This window comes from Sceloporus occidentalis, unplaced genomic scaffold (genome assembly GCF_023333645.1).
Source record: "Sceloporus occidentalis isolate IW3139 unplaced genomic scaffold, rSceOcc1.0.p SCAF_6, whole genome shotgun sequence".
In the NCBI taxonomy this organism is placed as follows: domain Eukaryota; kingdom Metazoa; phylum Chordata; class Lepidosauria; order Squamata; family Phrynosomatidae; genus Sceloporus; species Sceloporus occidentalis.
In genome coordinates, this window is record NW_028316986.1 from 107,482,159 (window position 1) to 107,502,818 (window position 20,660).

The window sequence follows — 20,660 nt, forward strand, 5'->3', positions numbered from 1 at the left end:
GATCACGGGCAGAATACTTCAGAAAGATAGCACTTTAATGCATATAAAATTAAAGTCTGTATCATTTTAAAAATACCAACATCTGTCTCTGTGAACTGACTTGTGGGAGAATATATATTGATTGTCTTTTTCCAGAACAAGTCACGTTGACTTTCCATCTGCTTGCAAACAAGCCTGGCATGTATGCAGCTAAAATAGCATCTGTTGCAATATGCCAATCAACACCTGGTTATATTGGAAGCACATGGCTATGGAAAACATTAATCACCACAGTTTAGACATGTATAGTCTTTAAATGTTTTGATCTGTCATTTCCAACCTACCTTCTGACAAAAGGGAAGATAACATACAAATAAAGCCAAGTTGTAAAACAATTTTCTGTATTTCTACCAAGCAACTAAAACTAACTATCCTTTCAATGATCAAAGGACCACTATGAGTTTTGACAGTATTGAGGATGAAGGAGAGGACTTTTTTTTTTTTTGCTTCAATACACTCAGCCTTCTGAGCAGACTATACTTGCTATCTTAAGATAAGTGTCTGGATCAGGGCTTCTCTACGTTTTTGACTAGTAGAGCCCTTTTTAGAATCAGTTTCTATGGTGGAGCCCCTAAGAGGCCTACCCTATTTCTTACAAATTAATGGTGTTTAGGAGTAGTGTTACTTTTTGTTTCTTATTCTTTAATTTCTTTCAATTTTTATTCCTTTCATTTTCCTGGAGTGGCCACGGAACACCTGGTAAGAGCACGTGGAGCCCTAAGAACTTCACGGAGCACAGGTTGGGAACCTTGGTCTTATAACAAATGGCAAATGAACCTGGAAACATTTTGTCACAGATGCAAAACAGTAACATACATAGTCCTAAACCTTCATTTAGTCCCGACTAGAATAGATCCATTGAACCCATTAAATTTATCTATGTGTTCACTCACCATTCAAGAACTGATCACATGGGTCTACTCTAATTGGGACTACCCAACAAGATGACACCCATATTCTCCAATGAAATTAATAATTCCCTCTGTTTTTGCATGTGTGTATGGGCCTTCAAGTCACCCTTTGACTAATGATGACCACATGAATTTTCATACAGTTTTCTTAGGCAACAAATACACAGAGGGGTTTTTGCTAGTTCCTTCCTTTGAAATATAGCCAACAGCACCTAGTATTTGTTGGCAGTCTCCCATCCAAGTACTAACTAGGACTGACCCTGCTTAGGTTATCATATGTCCCATCAGAGCATTGCAGCATATCTTATATTACAGAAATGAATTTAGCGTTATGAAAGTTATATTACAATTCTTATAATCACATATACAGTTACAGAAATGAAGATTTAAAATATCCTATAGGAGTAAAAGGGTGGGAGAATATATCTTGATTGCTCCCAGTCTGTAGGCCACTGCTTTGTTTTCCATATTTGTTGGCAGTTTTTAATTGAAACTAAATCTGACTCTATCTTTGTGGGAAGTGGGATGCTTTCATGGCTGGCATCCATGGTTTTTTGTGGGTTTTTCGGGCTATGTGGCCATATTCTAGAAGATTTTCTTCCTGACGTTTCGCCAGCATCTGTGGCTGGCAAATTCAGAGAATGCTTGCCTGGAAAAAGTGGGTCTATATATACTGTGTGAGCCTGGGAATTCAGGGGTGATTTGCATGTGTATTGTTCTGTGCCAATGGAAGGCCCCAGCTGGGAGGCTAATGCAAAAGAGGATTAATGTCTGCTAATTGGTGATCATTATCTGCTGGAAAAGCCCCTGACTCTGAGTGGTTTCCCATTTGCATTTGCTGAGTCCTTATTTTGCTATTCCTCAGGACTGGTAGCCAAATTTTGTTCACTTTAAGGGTTTCTTCTTTCCAGTTCAAATTATCCAGATGTCTGTGGATTTCAATGGCTTCCCTGTGCATCCTGACATGGTAGTGGATTGCAGTTCTATTCATCTGTTCTTGGTGATTTGTTCATTCCAGTTACTTTAAGTGCAGCTTCCACTTCAGTTTCCAAAATTTGGGATCTTCCTAGGTTTCTTCTTCCCATGTGTCACAAATTCCTTCACATTTTTTATAGCTCTTCAATGTAATGTTTCTATCGTTTTTCTTTTAATGTCATCGTGGTCATGTACTATATTCCTCTTCTAATCTTAGAGCATCTCCACCTTTGAATTCTCTTGAATTTCTCTTTGAATTCTCGGATCTTGTGGAAGAGGTCTTTTGTTCTTACTTTTTTGTTGTCAGGTTCTATTTCTCTGCATTGATTGTTGTAGCAGATCTCTTTAACTTCATGCACTAATAGATGAATAGTGGCATTCAAGGTTCTCATTATGTTTCTGCTTCCCTTTCCTTTTGCTTCTCTTTCTTTAACTGCTTGAAGTGCTTTGTCTGTTATCCATTGGTTCTTCCCCTTGTTTTTGGACACTGGAATCATCTTTCTGTATTCCCCTTTGACTATGTCCCTGACTTCTTCCCATAGTGTAGCACAGCTTCAGACATTCTTTTCATTTTTAGGTGTGTATGCTGCTTGTCCTCCTGTCTTACTGAGTTCTTTTGTACCATTGACCACATCTCTATTTCTGCTTGTCCTTTTGTTCTGTTCTTCTAGTTTCCTGTTTGTGTTTTGTTCCTGTCTCTTGTTCTGTTTTGAACTGTCTCATCCTGGGGTTTGCTTGGTGAAGGTTAACACAAGGAGGTTTACCTTTTCCTCTCTCCATGCAGTACTAACTTGCATTAGCTATGATGTCATTGCTGGAGCAGATGGCACAATACTGCTAGCAGAAACAAAGACCTGGAGCAATTACTTAAGAAGTTAAAGGAGGAAAGTGCCAAAGTTGGCTTAATGCTCAACACTAAAAAACAAAAACAAAAATAGTGACCACAGAAGATCTATAAGCATTCATCCTAGACAATGAGAAAATTAAAAGTAAAAGAGTTCCCGTACCCTGATTCAAATATCGATCAGAACAAAGACTACAGTCACGAAATCAGAAGATTATGATTGGGAAGAGCAGCTATGAAAGAACTGGACAAGATCATAAAATGTAAAGACATAACTCTCAACACTAAAGTGAGGATCATCCAAGCCACTGTATTCCTGATCACTATGTATGTATGTATGTGAGAGCTGGATAGTGAAAAAAGTGAATAGGAAGAAAATAAACTCATTCAAACCGTAAATTTCTTTCCAATTCTGCTTTTGCTTTCTATATTTGTTAAAAGTAATTCTAACTTGAAACATGGGAAACTGATAATTTTTCTTATTACTGATTCCAGATTAGAAGTAACCAAATGGTGGAAGTCAGGTGACCTCTCCAATGAGAAACGGTGGTCTAGATTTTGGGGTATGTGGTTGATGAAGAAACTGTCTGCTACGACGAGGTTTTGCATTGGCCGCAAAAGGATTGACACATTTCAAGAAGACTGGATGATCTTTATTGATTATGTTAATCATCACTCACACAGGATCCAACCTCCTGCTTCACAGATGGATCTTTGGACAGACAATCTACACCTTGGCAAGCCAGACTCTCTGGCTCTTGCTGTGAGCTAATTTTTTTATTCTGCTGCAGAATAACTATTCATCAAATACATACCCTTGACTCTTGTAGTTAGTTGCTGTTGTCATTGTTCTACAGACTTTATGTGTTTTATTTTAAAAACTCAATAAAAATTTAATTAGAAAATAAACTCATTAAAGATATGGTGCTGGAGAAAAGTACTGAGAATACTGTGGGCAGCCAAGAAGACAAACAAATGGGTGCTAAAGCAGATCAGGCCTGAACTCTCTCTGGAAACCAAGATGACTAAATTGAAGCTGTCATACCTTAGCCACATCATGAGGAAAAATGAGTGATTAGAAAAGATAATGATGCTAGGAAAGATGGAAGGCAGTAGTAACAGAGAAAGGAAACACCCCAGATGGTTAGACTCAATCAGAGAGCCCACAGGTCTGAGCCTGCAGGACCTGAACAGAGAGGCAGAGGACAGGGTGACTTGGAGATGTCTCATCCATAGGGCCACAGTCGAAGTTGACTCGAAGGCATTTAACAACAAACAAGAACAGAAGTAAAGTTTAGGGCTATGGATCAATAATGAAGACCATCCTGTTCAGGAAAGCATTCCCAGGCATTGTGTGATTATTTATCTGATACTTGATTTGATATTTGATATTGATGTTTTTAATTGTTGCCTGCTTATTTTATCTAATTCTATCTTGTATTATTACCTATTGTTTTATATGTATTTTGTAGAGTGTTCGCCATTGGCAGGTTCTATTTTTATCGATTTTATTATGTGTATGTACAGCTCTGTGTAAATCTACAGCACTATATAAATAAACTATAATAATAGTAATAATAATAACAATAATAATAATAATTTAATTTGTTCTGTTATTCATGACCATATTAAAAATAACACATTCACTCAAGGATCAAGCACAATTAAAAAAACAACAGTATACTTATATCCACAAAGGACAGTTATTATTCTGATGAGATAAGAAACACGATTGTAAACCATTAACTAATCAGACCAAGTAATTGATTAGTGCTTCAGACCCCTGTATAGTATGCTAAAATTAAGCATAATATTGAAGATGATGCTTAACTTCTGACTTACACTCCACTTAGCACATTGATTGATTGTGTCCTTAACCCATAGCCAGTATCCTTCAAATTGGAAATAATTCCTAACACGTTGATATTGGAACCTTTAGTCCCAAACTCTTTTTCAGTGTACATGATCATGTGAGGCTGTGCAAAACCCTGTAGGAAGAAAAAAACAAAACAAAAGAAAACCGTCAGGGGACTAAAGTTCAATCTAAGAATATTAGGAGGGAACAAGCTTGTTTTCTGCTGCTCCAGAGACTAGAACGCGGAACAATGGATGCAAACTACAGGAAAAGAGATTCCACCTCAACATTAGGAGGAACTTCCTGACAGTAAGGGCTGTTCGACAGTGGAACACACTCCCTCGTGTGTAGTGGAGTCTCCTTCCTTAGAGGTCTTTAAGCAGAGGCTGGATGGCCATCTGTCAGGGATGCTTTCATTGGGAGTTTCTGCATGGCAGGGGGTTGGACTGGATGGTCCTTGTTGTCTCTTCCAACTCTATGATTCTACACATAAATTAGGCATCTTGTACATAGATGTCATGGACACAAAAATGGGAGAGGGGGCTAAAGAGAGGCACTACTGAGGTATGTTAGAAACCCCTGAGGAGGAGTTGCTTTTAAAAAAGCCTTACTCTCCCCCCAAAGTTCCTACTGGCAAAATCAGCATGGATGCAGGGATCCCACCTCTGTCAATCTTCTAACCTCTCCCTTGGGAAACTGCCTTTATAATTCAAAGGATTATAGAAGTCAGGTGATCATAAGGGGTTGGGACATGCTTCATTCACATCCCAATTTGCTTCCTAGGTGAAATACCTTCTAAAGACCCTGTATATCAATTTAGTTGATATAATTCATAGAGCAAGTAAGTACCATCACACCACTCTGAATATATTTCATTGTTTTGTTTTAAAAACTAAGCTGTGTCAGGCATGGTCAGTGCTGGGATGACAAACCAGCAGGGAATGAATATGAGAGATCTTCAAGTAGTGCTTCACACAATTCCTGCCTGAACCCCAGGAGAACTATTGTTGAGCAGCATTAGTGAACCAAATGGTCTGGCCTGCTAAAAGGGACAACAGAATTTCTACAGGAAAATACCAGTTCAACACACACAATACAACACACACACAAGATGCTTTTCTAGGTCTGCACTTGTGTTGCATAATTCTTAAACTTACCCCAAGAACAGGCCGCAGTGACTGCACCTGCTCATCATAACCACCCCAGTCCATCCATTCCTGGTATTCTCCTTCTTCCAGTAAATATTGGTGTCCTGAAAACTCAGACTTCTCATATGCAACCCATCTAAAGGATGGTAAGAAAAACTTTTTCAAAACTCAAAAACAAAAAGGAATTGAATGATAAAATATGTAACCAATAATCTTATTCCAAACAAAACAAAACAAAACAAAATTTAAGATGAGGAAAAAGGAATACGGCCTACAATTGCAATGGAATAGGTGTTAAATATAAAACATCTATGCTGAAATTAATTTTATTGAAAGTGTCTAATGTAAGTGTATTGAGTATAGTGGGCACACCGCAGTACTACATATGCCTACTCAGACATGAACTCCCATCCAGTGCAAGTAAGTGAGTTGCATCCAACATCAGCAATAACAAACTAAACACAGTTTTCCTAAAACATCTACACTTTCAAAAAGTTGTGCATCATGTTTAATAAGCATAACCCACTATGTGGTATTCATATTTATTTTCCATTCATACTAACTTATAAGGTTCTAGTAGGACTTACTTCTGAGTTATCATGCAGATGACAGCAATGCACTTCACCACAACAGAAACACAACAGCCTGCTATCTACTTCCATAATAGTCACAAATAAATTAATGAGGACATGAGTATCTTTGAACAAACATTTATTTTGCACATATATTATCAATGGATAACAACATATAATTAAGGATTGGATCCAAACTAAATCATACTTAAACTAAAATAAGTCTACTTCGCAGAGCAAGTGAAACCAATGGGACTTTGAACAATGACTAATTTAATTCTCAACTATTTCAATGGGTCTGTCTAAGTCTGGATCTAACCTTTTATGCTTTAATCTGTAATCCATGGAATATGATGGAACCATTATTTTTCCTCCTTTTCATTTGCACTGTCTGTATATGCTGAAGGGGCTTTTGACAAATTATGACCCATCATATTGTGAACATGGACAAGCTGGCTAGCTTTCTGAATCACAAACCACATGCATAGCGATTGGATGAAGTATCATTGGTTTTTTTAATGCCTTATACTTACACTCCTCTTTTCACTTTTATTGATCCTATTGATGTTAACAGTCCTTTCCCCAACTCTGCTGATTCATCCTTTAGATTTCCTTCTTCAGCCAGAGCTAATAATTCTGAATCAAGTTCTATGTGATCTCCTTCAAAGAATGGCTTCTCATAAATGATTACCTTTAGAAAAACAGGGATGTAATGGTAAAATTATAGTACTATGTTTTCTCCAAGAGGTCCCTTTGGAAGACCTGTAAGATAAGACCTCACAGAAAGGCTGTGAAAGCAGCTGAGCTTGAGAGTGAAGAAGACTGTGGGAGGCAGAAGACAAATTTCCAATACTTTGGCAGAAGTAGGATTGGGCTATATTGGATCCTGAGACTTCATTGTCAAAATATAATGGAAAAAAAACCTGACAATTGTGTTACAGAAATGAAACTGAACAAATTAAACACAAATTTAAAATATAGATAAATCCAAGATTGCCACATTTAGCTTAAAGACAAAATCTCCTAATAATGGCTTACAGTTTATATGGACATGATTGTTAGAAAAAACAAGGATAAAATCTAAAAGAATAAAATTGGAATGACAAATAGTCAAATCTTTCCTATTTAATATTTTACTTTTGCCTGACAGAATACAGAATCTGGCACATAACTGCTACTGCTACTAAAAAAAGTAGTAAGTGTTCTTAAATTTTGAGAAAAGCCTATCTTCTGGCAAACTGAGTAATTAATTCTGTTTTTTAAAATAACATATTCTTTTCAAAGATCTTGACTTAACCATTAAACAAATAATGGAGAAGGAGCTCAATATCATATGATCCATTTGTATATCATATGGATGAAAAGGTACACTTGAGAAAGTATCTTAACTAGTCTACCTTCAAGAACTATAAAAGGCATTACTTGAAGCAAAGCAACAACTAATACCTTTCTTAGACTGAACTTAAAAAGTGTCTTTGATCTGAAATATATTTAAATACAGTATATTCAATTAGATTATACTACAGGGCTTACCTTTTCACAAAACCTTCGTACAGAAATGCAAGATGACTGCATAATTTGTTACATACTGTTTATACTCATATATAAATCTAGAAATTTTAGTCAAAAAATTGACCCCCCCCCCCCAAAAAAAAACCTGAATTGACTTATCCATGGGACATACTGTACTTTAACTCTTATTATAAAAAGAACCATCCCCTGGTGAAAGGCAAGAGTGAAATATGTTTTGGAATCAGTGGCGCACAGCCCCCCCTCCCAATCCATCCAGTCTTTATTGGGAGCACAAACCGTTATGCCTGCTCGAATTTTGTAAGATCTTTGGCATTGTTTTCCTCTGTTACATGCACCTTAGTTTTACTCTCGACTTATCCACGGGTCATATCAAAATCCATAATTTTGGCCCCAAAACCTGTCCTCAATTTATACATGAGATTGAATTATAGCCAAGTATATACAGTAATCCATAACATAATTCATCATAAATTACAACACAACACATGCAAATCTGAATAGTCAAGTTTCCTAAGCTTTTCCCCTCACTGAACTGAAAACAGAAGTATAAATTCTATTAAGCAACCCGTTGGTATTCAGGGTCTGCTATGTTACAATATATATTCTATAGATAAAATTGCAAAATCTGTTTTGTATTTATAGAAAATGTATAGATAGCAAATGTTCCAAAAAACAAAACTGCCATTTGGGAGACTCTATGGAGACATATTTGGCAGGATATAAATATTAAGGGTAAATGACTTAATATATGTTGTCAGCAATAAGGACTGTGAAAATTAATAGTTGTTCATATAATAGGCAGCAGTGTTCACATAAACATTACCATGAACTGATTTAGGGATGCATATTTATCCTATCTCTTATTAACTAAATAGAAAATGTAAATATTGAAATATTTTACCTTTGGGCTTTCAGGACATTCAACTTTACGTCCACCCTACAGAAATGGAAGAATTAAAAAAATCAGTGGTAAATTATTTAATTTTAATTTTGCAAAAGAAGTTGATAACATAACTCAAGATTACTCTTTACTTCCTAAATTCTCAGTTAAAATAAGAAACTATTGAATAAAAATAGAAACACTCCTTTATTCAGTAAGACTAGAATTTCATAAAAACAGTTACAATTAGTAAGAGTCAAAATGGAAACTAAAACATATTGCAGCCAAAGGTTATTTTCATCCAATAGAAGAAATTCTTTGAAATTCAACTATTTTAGGGGGGAAAATTAAGCGTCTTGAAACTGTCTTTAGCTATTTGAATTCTAAAAGATTTTACAGTATACTGTGAAACTGTGCTACATAATCACAGTTTTCAGTACATACATTTCATATATCATTATCTCACCATTTTTAAGGGCCTCAAGGACCTAATATATGCTTCCTTCTTTTCCCAAAATGATAGATTAGGATATTCTCCAGGTTCCAACATTAAAGGAATTCCCAAGAAACCAGGTTCTTCATAAAGTAGCCATCTATAAAGAGAAAACAGAAATTTGAAATAGAGTTCCTTCAAATGCAAGAAAATCCAAAGAAGGCCTCATTCTGTTCAGTGCCCAGATGAGAAATGACAAGGGTTGAAACCCAATGATGACTTTCTGCTGACAGAATGGATACCATTTACAGAATAGATTTTCCCTCCCTGCCTTGCACACCTGAAATCTGCTCTGGAAGGTTGAAAAACCCTCTTGAACAGATGTGGGAGGAGATCATAGCTCAAAGGTGTGGAGGAGAAGAATGCCCTAATCAATGCATCAGTGAAAGGCTGCTCAAAATGATGCTGAAAGGAACCCAAGGAAGTCCTGTTAAAGCCATTCTGATGTTGCCAAAGAAAAGCAGAATATAGGAGTAATAAACATTTTTAAAAACTAGGATTTCACCATCCAGCAGTATCATCCTACATAAATTTTCAGGAACAATTTCCATGGAATTCAATTGGACCTACTTGCAAGTACATGTGTGTGTACACACACAAATGAGAATATATCATACCACTTGCACAACTGACTGTGGTACTAAAATGTGTGGCTTGTGCAGTGAATTATCCAGGGCCTTGTGGCACAGGCAGAAGTTCATTTGCTCCTGTAGTAATCACTGTGTATGCAAGAGCACAAACAACAATTCAGCATTACAGTGGGTCCTTTGTATCTGCTGAGGTTTGATTCCAGAACCCTCAGTGGATACCAAAATCCATGGATGATCAAATCCCATTATATACAAAGGCACAGTAAAATGGTCTCCTTTATATAAAATGGCAAAATCAGGGTTTGCTCCTTGGAATATTACACCAGGAGGCTTTAATTTTTTTTTTAGTGCTCGGTCAGATTTTGCCCACATAAAGAGATAAAGTTTTCCCGTCTGCTTACCATCATTTCACGCAAAGTTCATAAGCAGTATTTCATAAAATGGCTGTCGCCTGCTTATTTTAACTATGTGTTTGTTTTTTAATTTGTTGTAAGGTGCTTTGACTCCCAAACAGGAAGAAAGGTGGGATGGTGATGATAATCATAATCATCACTGCCACTACCCTTTTCTTTCATATTTCTGTTTCAGACCTGTTGATGGATGAGTAATACTGTGTGCCACAAAGACCTCTGATTCAGTATCTCAGTTTCAAAATCAGACTGAGTTAATGGAACCAGTATTGCAGACTCCATTAAGATACAACAACTAAAAGTAGTTGTATAAACATAACAAACTCAACTCCCCAAGTTCAGCATTCTAGTTTGTCACTCTACCATGCAAGAAAAATATATATCATATACTGGATTCCAGCAACTGAAATGTTTTCATTTAAATTTTCTTCTTTGTTTATAAGAACACATCAGATCTATTGCTGTGTGCCTCCAGGTCATTTCTGACTATGATGACCAGAAGGTGGGACCTATCATGGGAGGTTCTTGCACATAGCTCTAAACAAAAAACTATGACTACATCATATTGGCTCTCAGGTCAGATCTACAGCCACAGATAATAAAAATGGGGCAAATGTACTGTGAGATAATCATAGAAACAGCAATCTCAATTGTGATCTAAATATCTTTCTTGCTATGGCTATTTAAATTAACAACAACCATCACGATAAATGACTGTGGCAGTAAATATATTTAATTTTCACACCTGCAAACCACTTAATTTTAGCCTCTCCAATATGAAGATTATGCAGAGGATATAATACTGGTTTAACATGAAGGGTTATCGTAAAGGTTAATGTGACACTCTCTGAGTACCCATGAACATTGTGATCATATTTCTCTCACCATTAAAAAAAAGCAGATATTTTAAAGTGCCAGATTAATCTGCCTAGCTGCTGTAATGACATGGAGGTAAGCACTTGTCAAGGCATGTCCACAGCACCCACATCCACACCTACTAGAAATACGCTTGTCATTCTCAGAATACAGAACCACACCATGACCCATTTTCATGAGTGAACTCTGGAGAAAGATGAAAGTAAAAAAGCTAAGATTGCAAATACATTGATGTATTGAATTGGAACAGCATATTTTGTCAGGTGAAAGACCTGAGCAGCAAAAGCAAGGGCCCTATTCACTGTCTCTCTGCAAAACCATTTCAGAAGCTACTAGTGATACATAACAACTATTTCTAAAATCTTGGAGAATGTGCTCAATGGAGTGGTTTTTGCAAGATCAGCTCCAGTCAAATTGAACATATTTATATATATTTTTAAACAGCTCATGGTGGAATAACACAGTATTTTTCATTCTGTTTGTTCAGCAATTACCACTAAATATTTCCTGTCTACAACAAAATATAAGTAACCATGCTTTGGATTTAGCAAAATCCAGAACCAAAGCAGGTTGATTTGGGAAATGCCTGAACAAAGCAGGACTGTGTTAATCATCCTCTAGAATAGGATGGATCAGAGTCTGTATGTTTCTGAAGATTCAGGGCTGACAATTCAATACAGAGAGAAACAGACAGTGTGTCATTGATGTGCTTTTCTCTACAATATGCATATAACAAAAACATCATGATTGTAAGAAATGAGAAAGAGGGGAGAGTTCTGAGTTTGGTGGCTGGCAGCTTTAGCTTTCAATAAGAATGAACAGGTTTACTAAGGTTCTTCAACCCCAGTGATTTTGGGGAGGGATGTTGAAGAAATATATAATGGGGCTAATCCATGCCTGTGTTTGTATGTAATGTATGTGTGTGCACGAATGCACCTTCAAGCTGCCTGTTGCAGAGCGTTTTCTTAGGCAAGGAATCCTCAAAGATGGTTTTGACAGTTCCTTCCTATGAAATATAGCCTACGGCACCTGGTATTTGTTGATGATCTCCCATCCAAGTACTAACCAGGGCTGATAATGCACACTTGGTACTTTTTGCTAGTCCTGTCTCCTGAGAGCAAGAATATTAAAAGAGGTTTGGTGGAGATTGTGAGATCTCAGTATGTGTTGCAACGGGTGCTCCTAGGAAAACACTGGGAAAACATTCTAAGTGTACCATTGTATTTTAGATACCAATTATCCACCTCCATCATTTTTTTTACTTTCAGTGACTTTGGTGGCAGTTAAGAAAAAGGCTTACAACCATGTACATTCATTACTCCCTTAGTCACTAAACCTGTTTTTCTGCAACTTTGGATATTTTTTGCTTATGAAAAACTCTGATACAGGCCAGGGTCAAAATTCAGGTAGGAATGAAGATGGGAAAGGGAAACACTTTTGCACTCCAAATTTGAACAACAAAAAATACTATGGCCATCTCTTTGCTATATGTTATGTCCATAACAGATCAAAATAAAATTGGGGAGGGGGGAAGGAATGTAAGTACCTCAGTTAGCAAAGCCTCTGATGATGAAGTTCCCTTTAACAAGGTCTTTTTATACCAGCCCAGCCCTCTTTTCTACCCCATCCACTGCCAAGGTGGATACTTTTTAGCAGTTTCAGCACTGGGAGAATGTTGAAGCGGGGGCTGGAGAAGCAAAGATTTTTGGTGCCAGGTTGCAGCAAAATGTTTGTATTGAACAATGCAGTAAAGTTGGGAAAGAATCAGATTCTTCCTCTAGCCCATCCTACTACGCCTATGACAGGAAAAGTGAATAGTAGCAGTGAACTGCAAAATAGAGAGAAAGGGGGAGAGCACATAAAAAAAAATAACCCTCCCAGCATACTAAAATAGTTTAGATCTGTTAGTTTTGCCACCAAAATGAAAATTGTAAGAAAAAAGGAGACTGAAAGTCGTCCCTGGGCGCATGTTTAAATGGTCTGTAGAAGCTTCAAAACATTCATGTTTACTTATGCAGGACTTAGCTGTCCTGGTTATATGATTTCACATGGACATAATGTTAACTTTGAATAAAGTGTGCTGCAACACGTTGAACTGCTCTTCTTTTTGTGGTGTAGGAACCACTCTCTATTCTTTCCATGTTATTTATACCTCTAGTACACCAAAGTTTCTCTCATGCCATGCCGCAGGCATGAGCACCATTCTTCTGAATGGGGCTCAAGCATACGCAGAATTCCCCTTACATGGGGGGATCTGGAACAGAAAGGCCCACTGTACTTCCCCTTAAAGATGTATAGCACAAAAATCCTTCTGCCTATTGCCTGAGATTTGTCAGGCGTACATGCCACATACATGACTGCTCTGCCTGTAAATTTCATCCAATTTTGACAGAGATATCTATCTATCTATCTATCTATCTATCTATCTATCTATCTATCTATCTGCAATTAGATCATAAAAGAGGCATAAATTTGGACTACAATCACAGTGAATGTGAATGGCTTCTGAATTAATCAGAACACAGCCAAGTTGTCCTCTGAACTATAAAATGAGTGTCTAAAGTGATATAGTCAGTGCAGATCCCTAGATTAAACATCTCAGTTCTTTCTTCTAAGCTTAACATTTCCCCTTCTGTCCTCTTATAATTCACCTGCCTCCAATCAGTCAATCAATCAATTTTATGAAATGCTCACTTCAAAATGCATTTATCATATTTAATCAATTTATATATGAGTATCAGTATCTCTGTATAGTGGGACCTCAGTAGCCTCTGAACTTTGGTTGTAGGACATCCCTTCATGGATACCAAAATCTATGGAAGCTCCAGTTCATTCCCTACAATGACATAGTAAGCTGGTGTCCTTATATAAAATCAAGGTTTGCTTATTGGAATTTGGGCGAAATATTTTCAAGCTGTGGATGCAGAATCTGTGGATATGGAGGGCTGGCTGTATGAGTCTATTACAACAATGAGGTATCTACCCATAATTTATTTGAATTATATACTTATAAAAGTGCAATATTTCCCATTTTTCTATAAACAAAACTACAAAATAATTTGAAAGCACATAGCCAGGACACCCAGAACTGTTTGCCAAAACATGTTGAACTGCACTTGTTTCTAGTGGTGTATTTGGGGATATGGGGGATCCACAACGGTAGTAGGCTGTTTTTAATTTTGACTACTTGCAGGTAAAATAATAAAAACATAGAATACATTGCATTAAAACAATAATAAACCAACTAAAGCTGGTAATAATTTCAATATCATGAAAGCAATAGCGAAGTAACACTTGTTTTGTGTACTTCCAAATGATCTCTGAGGGGGCTCAATATTGGAGTCTTGATTTGGTGGTCCAATTTTACCTGATCACTGGGGAGGGGGGTGAATCCCATTCAGCCTAATCTTTGGGGGAGGGGCTTAAGCATCCCTTCCATTCTAGATTCTGTGCACATAATTATTACCAACAACAATCTTTGGTTAAGTTAGATGTGTATCTGTCTTTAATAAGAACATCTCTACTAACTAGGACATACAAAATACATTACTGTTTATAATATATTTCATACATAAAGGGTTTATCAATTTACCATATCTTAAATTATCATCCACTGCCCCCTCCCGAATTCGTCCCTTCTCGCTTGCTGCCCCTTACTCTTGGAACCTTCTTCCCCCACATGCACACCTCATCACTTCTCTACCCAGTTACAAAACTGAGTTAAAGACTATATTGTTTAGAGAAGCATTCCCAGAGGCTAGCCCCTCTCTGACCCAGAAAGCCTCCTTTTAACCATTAATTAAGAAGCCAAGCACTTCCTCCAGTCCATCTGCCTTGGTCCAGGCCTCGGAGGTGGAGAACTGCTGGACCTGATCCCATTCCCCACCACCACTCCCTTCTCCTTTTGTGTCGTGTCTTCTTAGATTGTAAGCCTGAGGGCAGGGAACTGTTTAACTAAAAGATTGTATGTACAGTGCTGTGTAAAATTACAGCGCTTTATAAATAAAGGTTAATAATTCATTAAAAGTCTGAAGAAAAAGGCAGTGCAATGTCATGCATAAATCTTACCTCTTAAGAAAATGTGCAAATATGTTTTTTTTAAAACAATATCCTTGCATATCCATATACTTACATGCCCCAATGCACTTGGATCGAACAAGTCTTCTGAGCAGAACCAAATCGTGTTTCTTCTGTGTCATCAAAATATGAACTCACCACACCTAAACCGTCTGGTTCTGTAAACATGTCAATTCGGCATAATCTATAATCCTGGCAAAAAAAAAAATAACATTTAATTTAAAATGTGTAAAGCAGAAGTGGGAAAGCACAGATGTTTTTCAAGGCCCTGACCCCATTCAATTTTTTTTGCAAAAAGGGGTAAATTGCCATGTCTTGAAAGCCTGCAGGAGCAATGATTTATTTGTTCAATAGGTCACAGGTCTTCATGCATTGTAAAACACCAAACAATTTTTCATTTTCATTTTGTCCACATTTGGGGATTTTAATAGTCTAAGTCGCTCCTGGAGGGTCTCAGGGGCAGAAAATTGGCCCCAGGCCAACTGAGATTGCCCACCTTGGTACAGTAACACTATTTGAGTGAGATTATTTGGTTCTGAACCTTATACTGTATATTGTCACTGAGTATATGTTTGTCCTTAACAGCAGCTCTTTGTTGTCCTGTGCCTTCAAGTTGTTTTTAATGTATAGAGAACCTTAGATCATGAGTTTTTCCTGGTAAGATTTGTTCAGAGGGTGGCTGCCACTGCCTTCCTTTAAGGATGTCAGTGCGATTTGCCCAAGGTCATCCAGTGGGTTTCCATGGGCAGATGGTGATTCAGGCCTGCAGTGCTCAAACCACTACAACATGTTGTGCTCTTATGGCCCCCAAAACTATGGTTTTAGTAACAACATTTTTTTCCAAATTTAAAATACATAAGAAATGTGATTCTAAGTTCTGATTAAAGGGTGGACAAAGGTGTCCCTCTTGTAATTTAGCTGGAGATGTAACTGTAAACTGGCTGATATTTAAAAATATTTTAAGCATTCAATATAGGTTTGAAATTCTTTACAACTTTCTTATTCTGATCAAGATAAACAAGGTATTATTCTATATTTATTTGCCTAATCCTATGGTTATTGTACTTTGCTCTTTATTGAATTCTGCATTTTGTAGACTTTGAATTCATTACATTTTGGAGTGAGTCTTATGATTTGTTGAACTCAGGGCCAATGCAGATTGGCACAATACACTGGTTTCCCAGCGGCATGGGGAGTGGCGTATGCATGCTGCACACCCTGAAGACAGTGTTACACCACTCTGCTGCCTGCATGGGGCAGCTTTTTGGCACTCTGGTGACACGGCGTTTAGATGCCGTATGCTTCAGGAGCATCGAAAAGCCATGGCAGAGGTGGAAATGGCTGCATTTTTCTGGGACAAAAAGGAGTGGCATTTTACCACTCCTTTTTGTGCCGGAAAAAATCCAGATCAGAGCTGTGGTGTGTGGATGCCATGGCTCCGATCCGGTGATCAGAGGGGCGGTGTCATGACACTCCTTTAGAGTAATCTGTTTCAGCCTTTAATCTCATCCTTTTCTGTCTGCCCTGGCTGTACATACTCAACACTAGCTATCTGAAAAGTATGTGGCAGGACAATGGTATTATTGAGATGGGAGGGTGGAGCACAGCTATTAACATTGTGGTACGGCTTCACCTGGTTAATGAGTTGTTTTAACCCTTCTCATTTTTATTGATGTTTTACTGAATTCTATGTTCATGAGCTGTCTTATCTTCGTAACTATTGTGGAATCTATTCTGTGGGTCAGAGATGGCTTAGAGTTTTTTTTAAAAAAATAAACAAACCTGAATGTGCAACTAGTTTTATGAGGGAGTAGGTACACATCCAACTTCACAACTTCTTGAAAAAGAAAAGTACCAACATAACACAACAGTAAATTTAGAGAACATGCTATATTGTTAATGTATGCTCTGGATTCATTAATAATTCAGTAGCACTTTTAAAAAACAGAGAAAATGTTACTATGGTACTGCAACTCATATAAATTAATACAAAGTACAAGGTACAGTATGGTAAAGTACTTGCCTTTATTACATGCCTCATTGAACCAATCACTGCAGGTTCATGAGTTTTGCATCTATCTTTGTTGTCAGATAGTTCCTCACCCCAAAGGTATGTGAGTTCCAATTCTCCTTCCTCGAGAGGAATAGAAAGCCCTTCAAAGTTTGGTTTCTCATACAGAATCCAACTATAAAATGAAGCATGGGCAGTAAGATTAAACTACTTGCATTTAAAAATGCCTATTAATCTTCTGAAAAAAATAAACAACTAGTACACAATTATTACACACAATTATTGTATATAATTAAAATAGAATACAATTATTGTATATAGCAACCATAAATTACATGGGCTGACTTTGGTTTTTAGCTAAATAAATTCTTATAAAGGTTGTATATGAATAGTTGTGCAACATTTTATAGGAAAGAAAATGAAGCACTTTATTTATTTACTTCCAGACCTATGTCATGAGATGTCACAGCAATGTACAAGTAAAATCGATTTAAACATATCAAAACAATAAAAATAATTTAAATAGACTTAAATACATTAAACAGTTCGACACGTTAAAACAATATTTAACTGTCAAAATAGTTTAAAACCATGTGCCTGGACATTTAGAAGTAAATCAGTTAATCCTCCAAAACTTTTAACAGCCACATTTTTACCTGATCCCAACTGGGCCTCCAAGGGGAGTGCATTCAAAAACCACAGCTGAAAAGGCTCTCTCCTACGTCTTCATCACAGTCTAGTCTCTGACTGAAAGGGCACAGAGAAGGCCCCTCTAGCAGACTTAATTTCTTGGGTAGGCGGCATATATACGGGGAGGCACTCCTCTGGATTGTCAGGCAGTTCAAAGTGGAAATGTTGGGTTCTAGGCTTTTTTTTTTTTTTTTTGGTCATGTCCTATGTAAGGTTATGAGTATTAAGGGAAAAACTTGGTGGAATAAAATGAAGGTATGCAGATCACTATTTTAAAACAGCTGATTATGGAATGCTCACAATATGAAAGCTTTAACCAAAGAGAAGAATAAATTTTGCTTTGGATCCCGTGTTGGCAGAAAAGCAGGTTATAAATTAAGTAAATAAATAAAAATTAACTATGCAGGAGGACACAACCCTACAAAATCCTGTGAAGTAGGTATGTCATATGCAATTCCTGCTATGTGATAAACAGTAACCTATTTGAGCTTTAAATGTTCCTGCTGTTTTTTAAAAAAATTAAAAATGTATAGCTAACATGGAGCCATTTTCAAATGTTAGGGTAGCTGTCGTAAAAGACTGCTCTGCTATGAAGTAAAAGAAACCATAATTTTACATTACTGTGAAATTACATGACTAATTGGGATACAATTTTGAAATAAACTCTGGGAGAGAAGAATAAATTGTCTACTGTTACATGACTTCATGCACCAACATGCCATATATCGTACTGTGAGTGAGCTGAATAAGATGATGTGTGGCCTACTCTAGTTTTTTCAATATAGCAATACAAACTTTTTTACTTGCCCTGACACTTAGAAGGCCAGTCATTAACTCAATCAGATCATCATCATCATTCCTCCCTTTCCCCCAATATTGGGACTCAAAACAGCTTACAAATTAAAATGAATACAATATAATTTAAAAACAAACAAACAAACAAACAAACAAAAACAAGCACTGTATTTCAAACATGTACTTTAAAAGCTTAAAAACAAAACACAACACTTTTTCTGAAAGGTGGCCAATTCTAAATGCCTGCAAGGAGGGGTTTTTTCTGATCTCCCTAGGGTGGGAACCCCAGTCTTGGATTAGCCACCAAGAAAACCTATGTTTGGTGAGAAAACACGTTCTCATCAACCATAGCCTCTTCTGCTGATCTCTGGGTGTGTGTATGGGAGAGATACAGTCTATCATATAGCCTCAAGATAAGCCATATAGGGCTTTATAGATCAAAACCAGCATTTTGTATTGTGCCCAGGAGAAGATGAACTGAGCTGCTGGAGCAGGGCAGTTGTATGATTCCTGTAACCAGCACCTCTTAAATTCCGGCCTCAGTTCTTTGTACCAATGAAGTTTCCAAACACTCTTCAAAGGCAACTCCAAGTATACTGCATTAATCCAAATGGGAGGATACAAAAGGATATACCATCATGGCCAGATCAGGCATCTCCAGGACGGGCCACAGTTGGCATACTAGCTGTGAGGGTGCTAAAGCACTCATGGTCACTGCAGAAACCTGTGCCTCCAGATTCAAGTGTCCTCCAAGAGTTCACCCAAACTGCAAACATTTTCAGGGGAAGTCTAGCACCATCCAGCACAGGCTGTATCCCTATTGCCCAATGTGCTTTTTGACTGATCAGGAACAGCCCTGTCTAGCTTCAGTTTGTTTGCCCTCATCCAATTCTTTATTGATGCCAGACACTCATCCCTCCTGTATAGCACAGGTCATACATCAAGGTGACCAAAGCCATCTCTGTCCCATAAAAAGAACTGAAACCAGAATTAAATAGATCAAGGTAATCTGTTTCATGCAGGAACCTCTGGAGCTCGGAGGCAACTACTGTACATGCTCTATTAACTTGCCCAAACATGGAATGTTAGACACTGGCTAATAGTTATCTATTATGTAGAAATCCACAGAAAGCTTTTTCAACAGGGTTCTTACAACTACCTTTTTTTAGGAATCTCAAAACCCTGCCTGTTTGTGAGCAGGCAATGATTACTGCCTTCACCCACTCAGCCAGTCCCCCTCTCTGGCCCTTCTAATGAGCCAAGAAGGGCAAGATATGGTGGACATTTGGATGGTTCTCACTTCTCCAGGGATACAGTCCACATCATCCGGCTATACAAACTGAAAAGAATCCATTATTCATGCACAAGCAGGGGCCAGGTTTACATCCTCCGGAACTGTATCAACTATGGCATCCAGGTCAGAATGGATATGAGCAATTTCATCTGCAAAGTACCATGCAAATTCTTCACAGTTGGTTGTTGAGTGGCCTGAATTAATTTACTGAAGGCCAGAATGTAACAGAGCTCTGACTAAAAGAGAAGATATAGCCTTGGCAGAGAGCATTATCAGCATCAAAAGATGGGAATCAAGAAAGGAACAAGGAAACAGAAGTTCACAACTATTTCCATACCATAAAGCCAGACATCAATTCAGGTGAGAAATCTGATGGTGGAAGTGCACAGCATCAGTCAAATCCAAACAGCAGGTCAAAAGAGTGGAGTCAAGATGTAAAGCTGGGTCAGAAACTAGATAGACAGGAGAATGTGCAAAGGGAAAGTTCAAAGAGAGACCAGAAGTACAGAGCTGAAATGAATCACAAGCCAAGGCAGAATCTGAAAAAACAATTGACAAGGGGGATAAAAGAAGCAAGAGGAAAGAAGGCAGAGAGTTTTGATTAGTGTGTTAATTGCATCTTGGATAAACATACTGCTCATCTTTATATTACTTTAGATATATACTA

At 37.5% G+C, this 20,660-nt stretch overlaps 1 protein-coding gene across 6 annotated transcripts in view; it reads right to left on the minus strand.

Annotated features, from left to right (window-relative positions):
- The window catches only part of CRYBG1 (crystallin beta-gamma domain containing 1), a 150,089-nt gene that overhangs the window by 20,318 nt on the left and 109,111 nt on the right, over window positions 1-20,660 (minus strand). For all 6 annotated transcript variants that reach the window (XM_089530648.1, XM_089530651.1, XM_089530652.1 and 3 more), the window contains 7 exons: window positions 17,227-17,389; window positions 15,259-15,395; window positions 9,224-9,350; window positions 8,779-8,814; window positions 6,878-7,035; window positions 5,782-5,908; window positions 4,612-4,757 (listed from right to left, as the gene is read on the minus strand). In XM_089530648.1, the coding sequence (XP_089386774.1) occupies window positions 4,612-4,757; window positions 5,782-5,908; window positions 6,878-7,035; window positions 8,779-8,814; window positions 9,224-9,350; window positions 15,259-15,395; window positions 17,227-17,389 (894 nt within the window). The remainder of the gene's footprint in view (window positions 1-4,611; window positions 4,758-5,781; window positions 5,909-6,877; window positions 7,036-8,778; window positions 8,815-9,223; window positions 9,351-15,258; window positions 15,396-17,226; window positions 17,390-20,660) is intronic.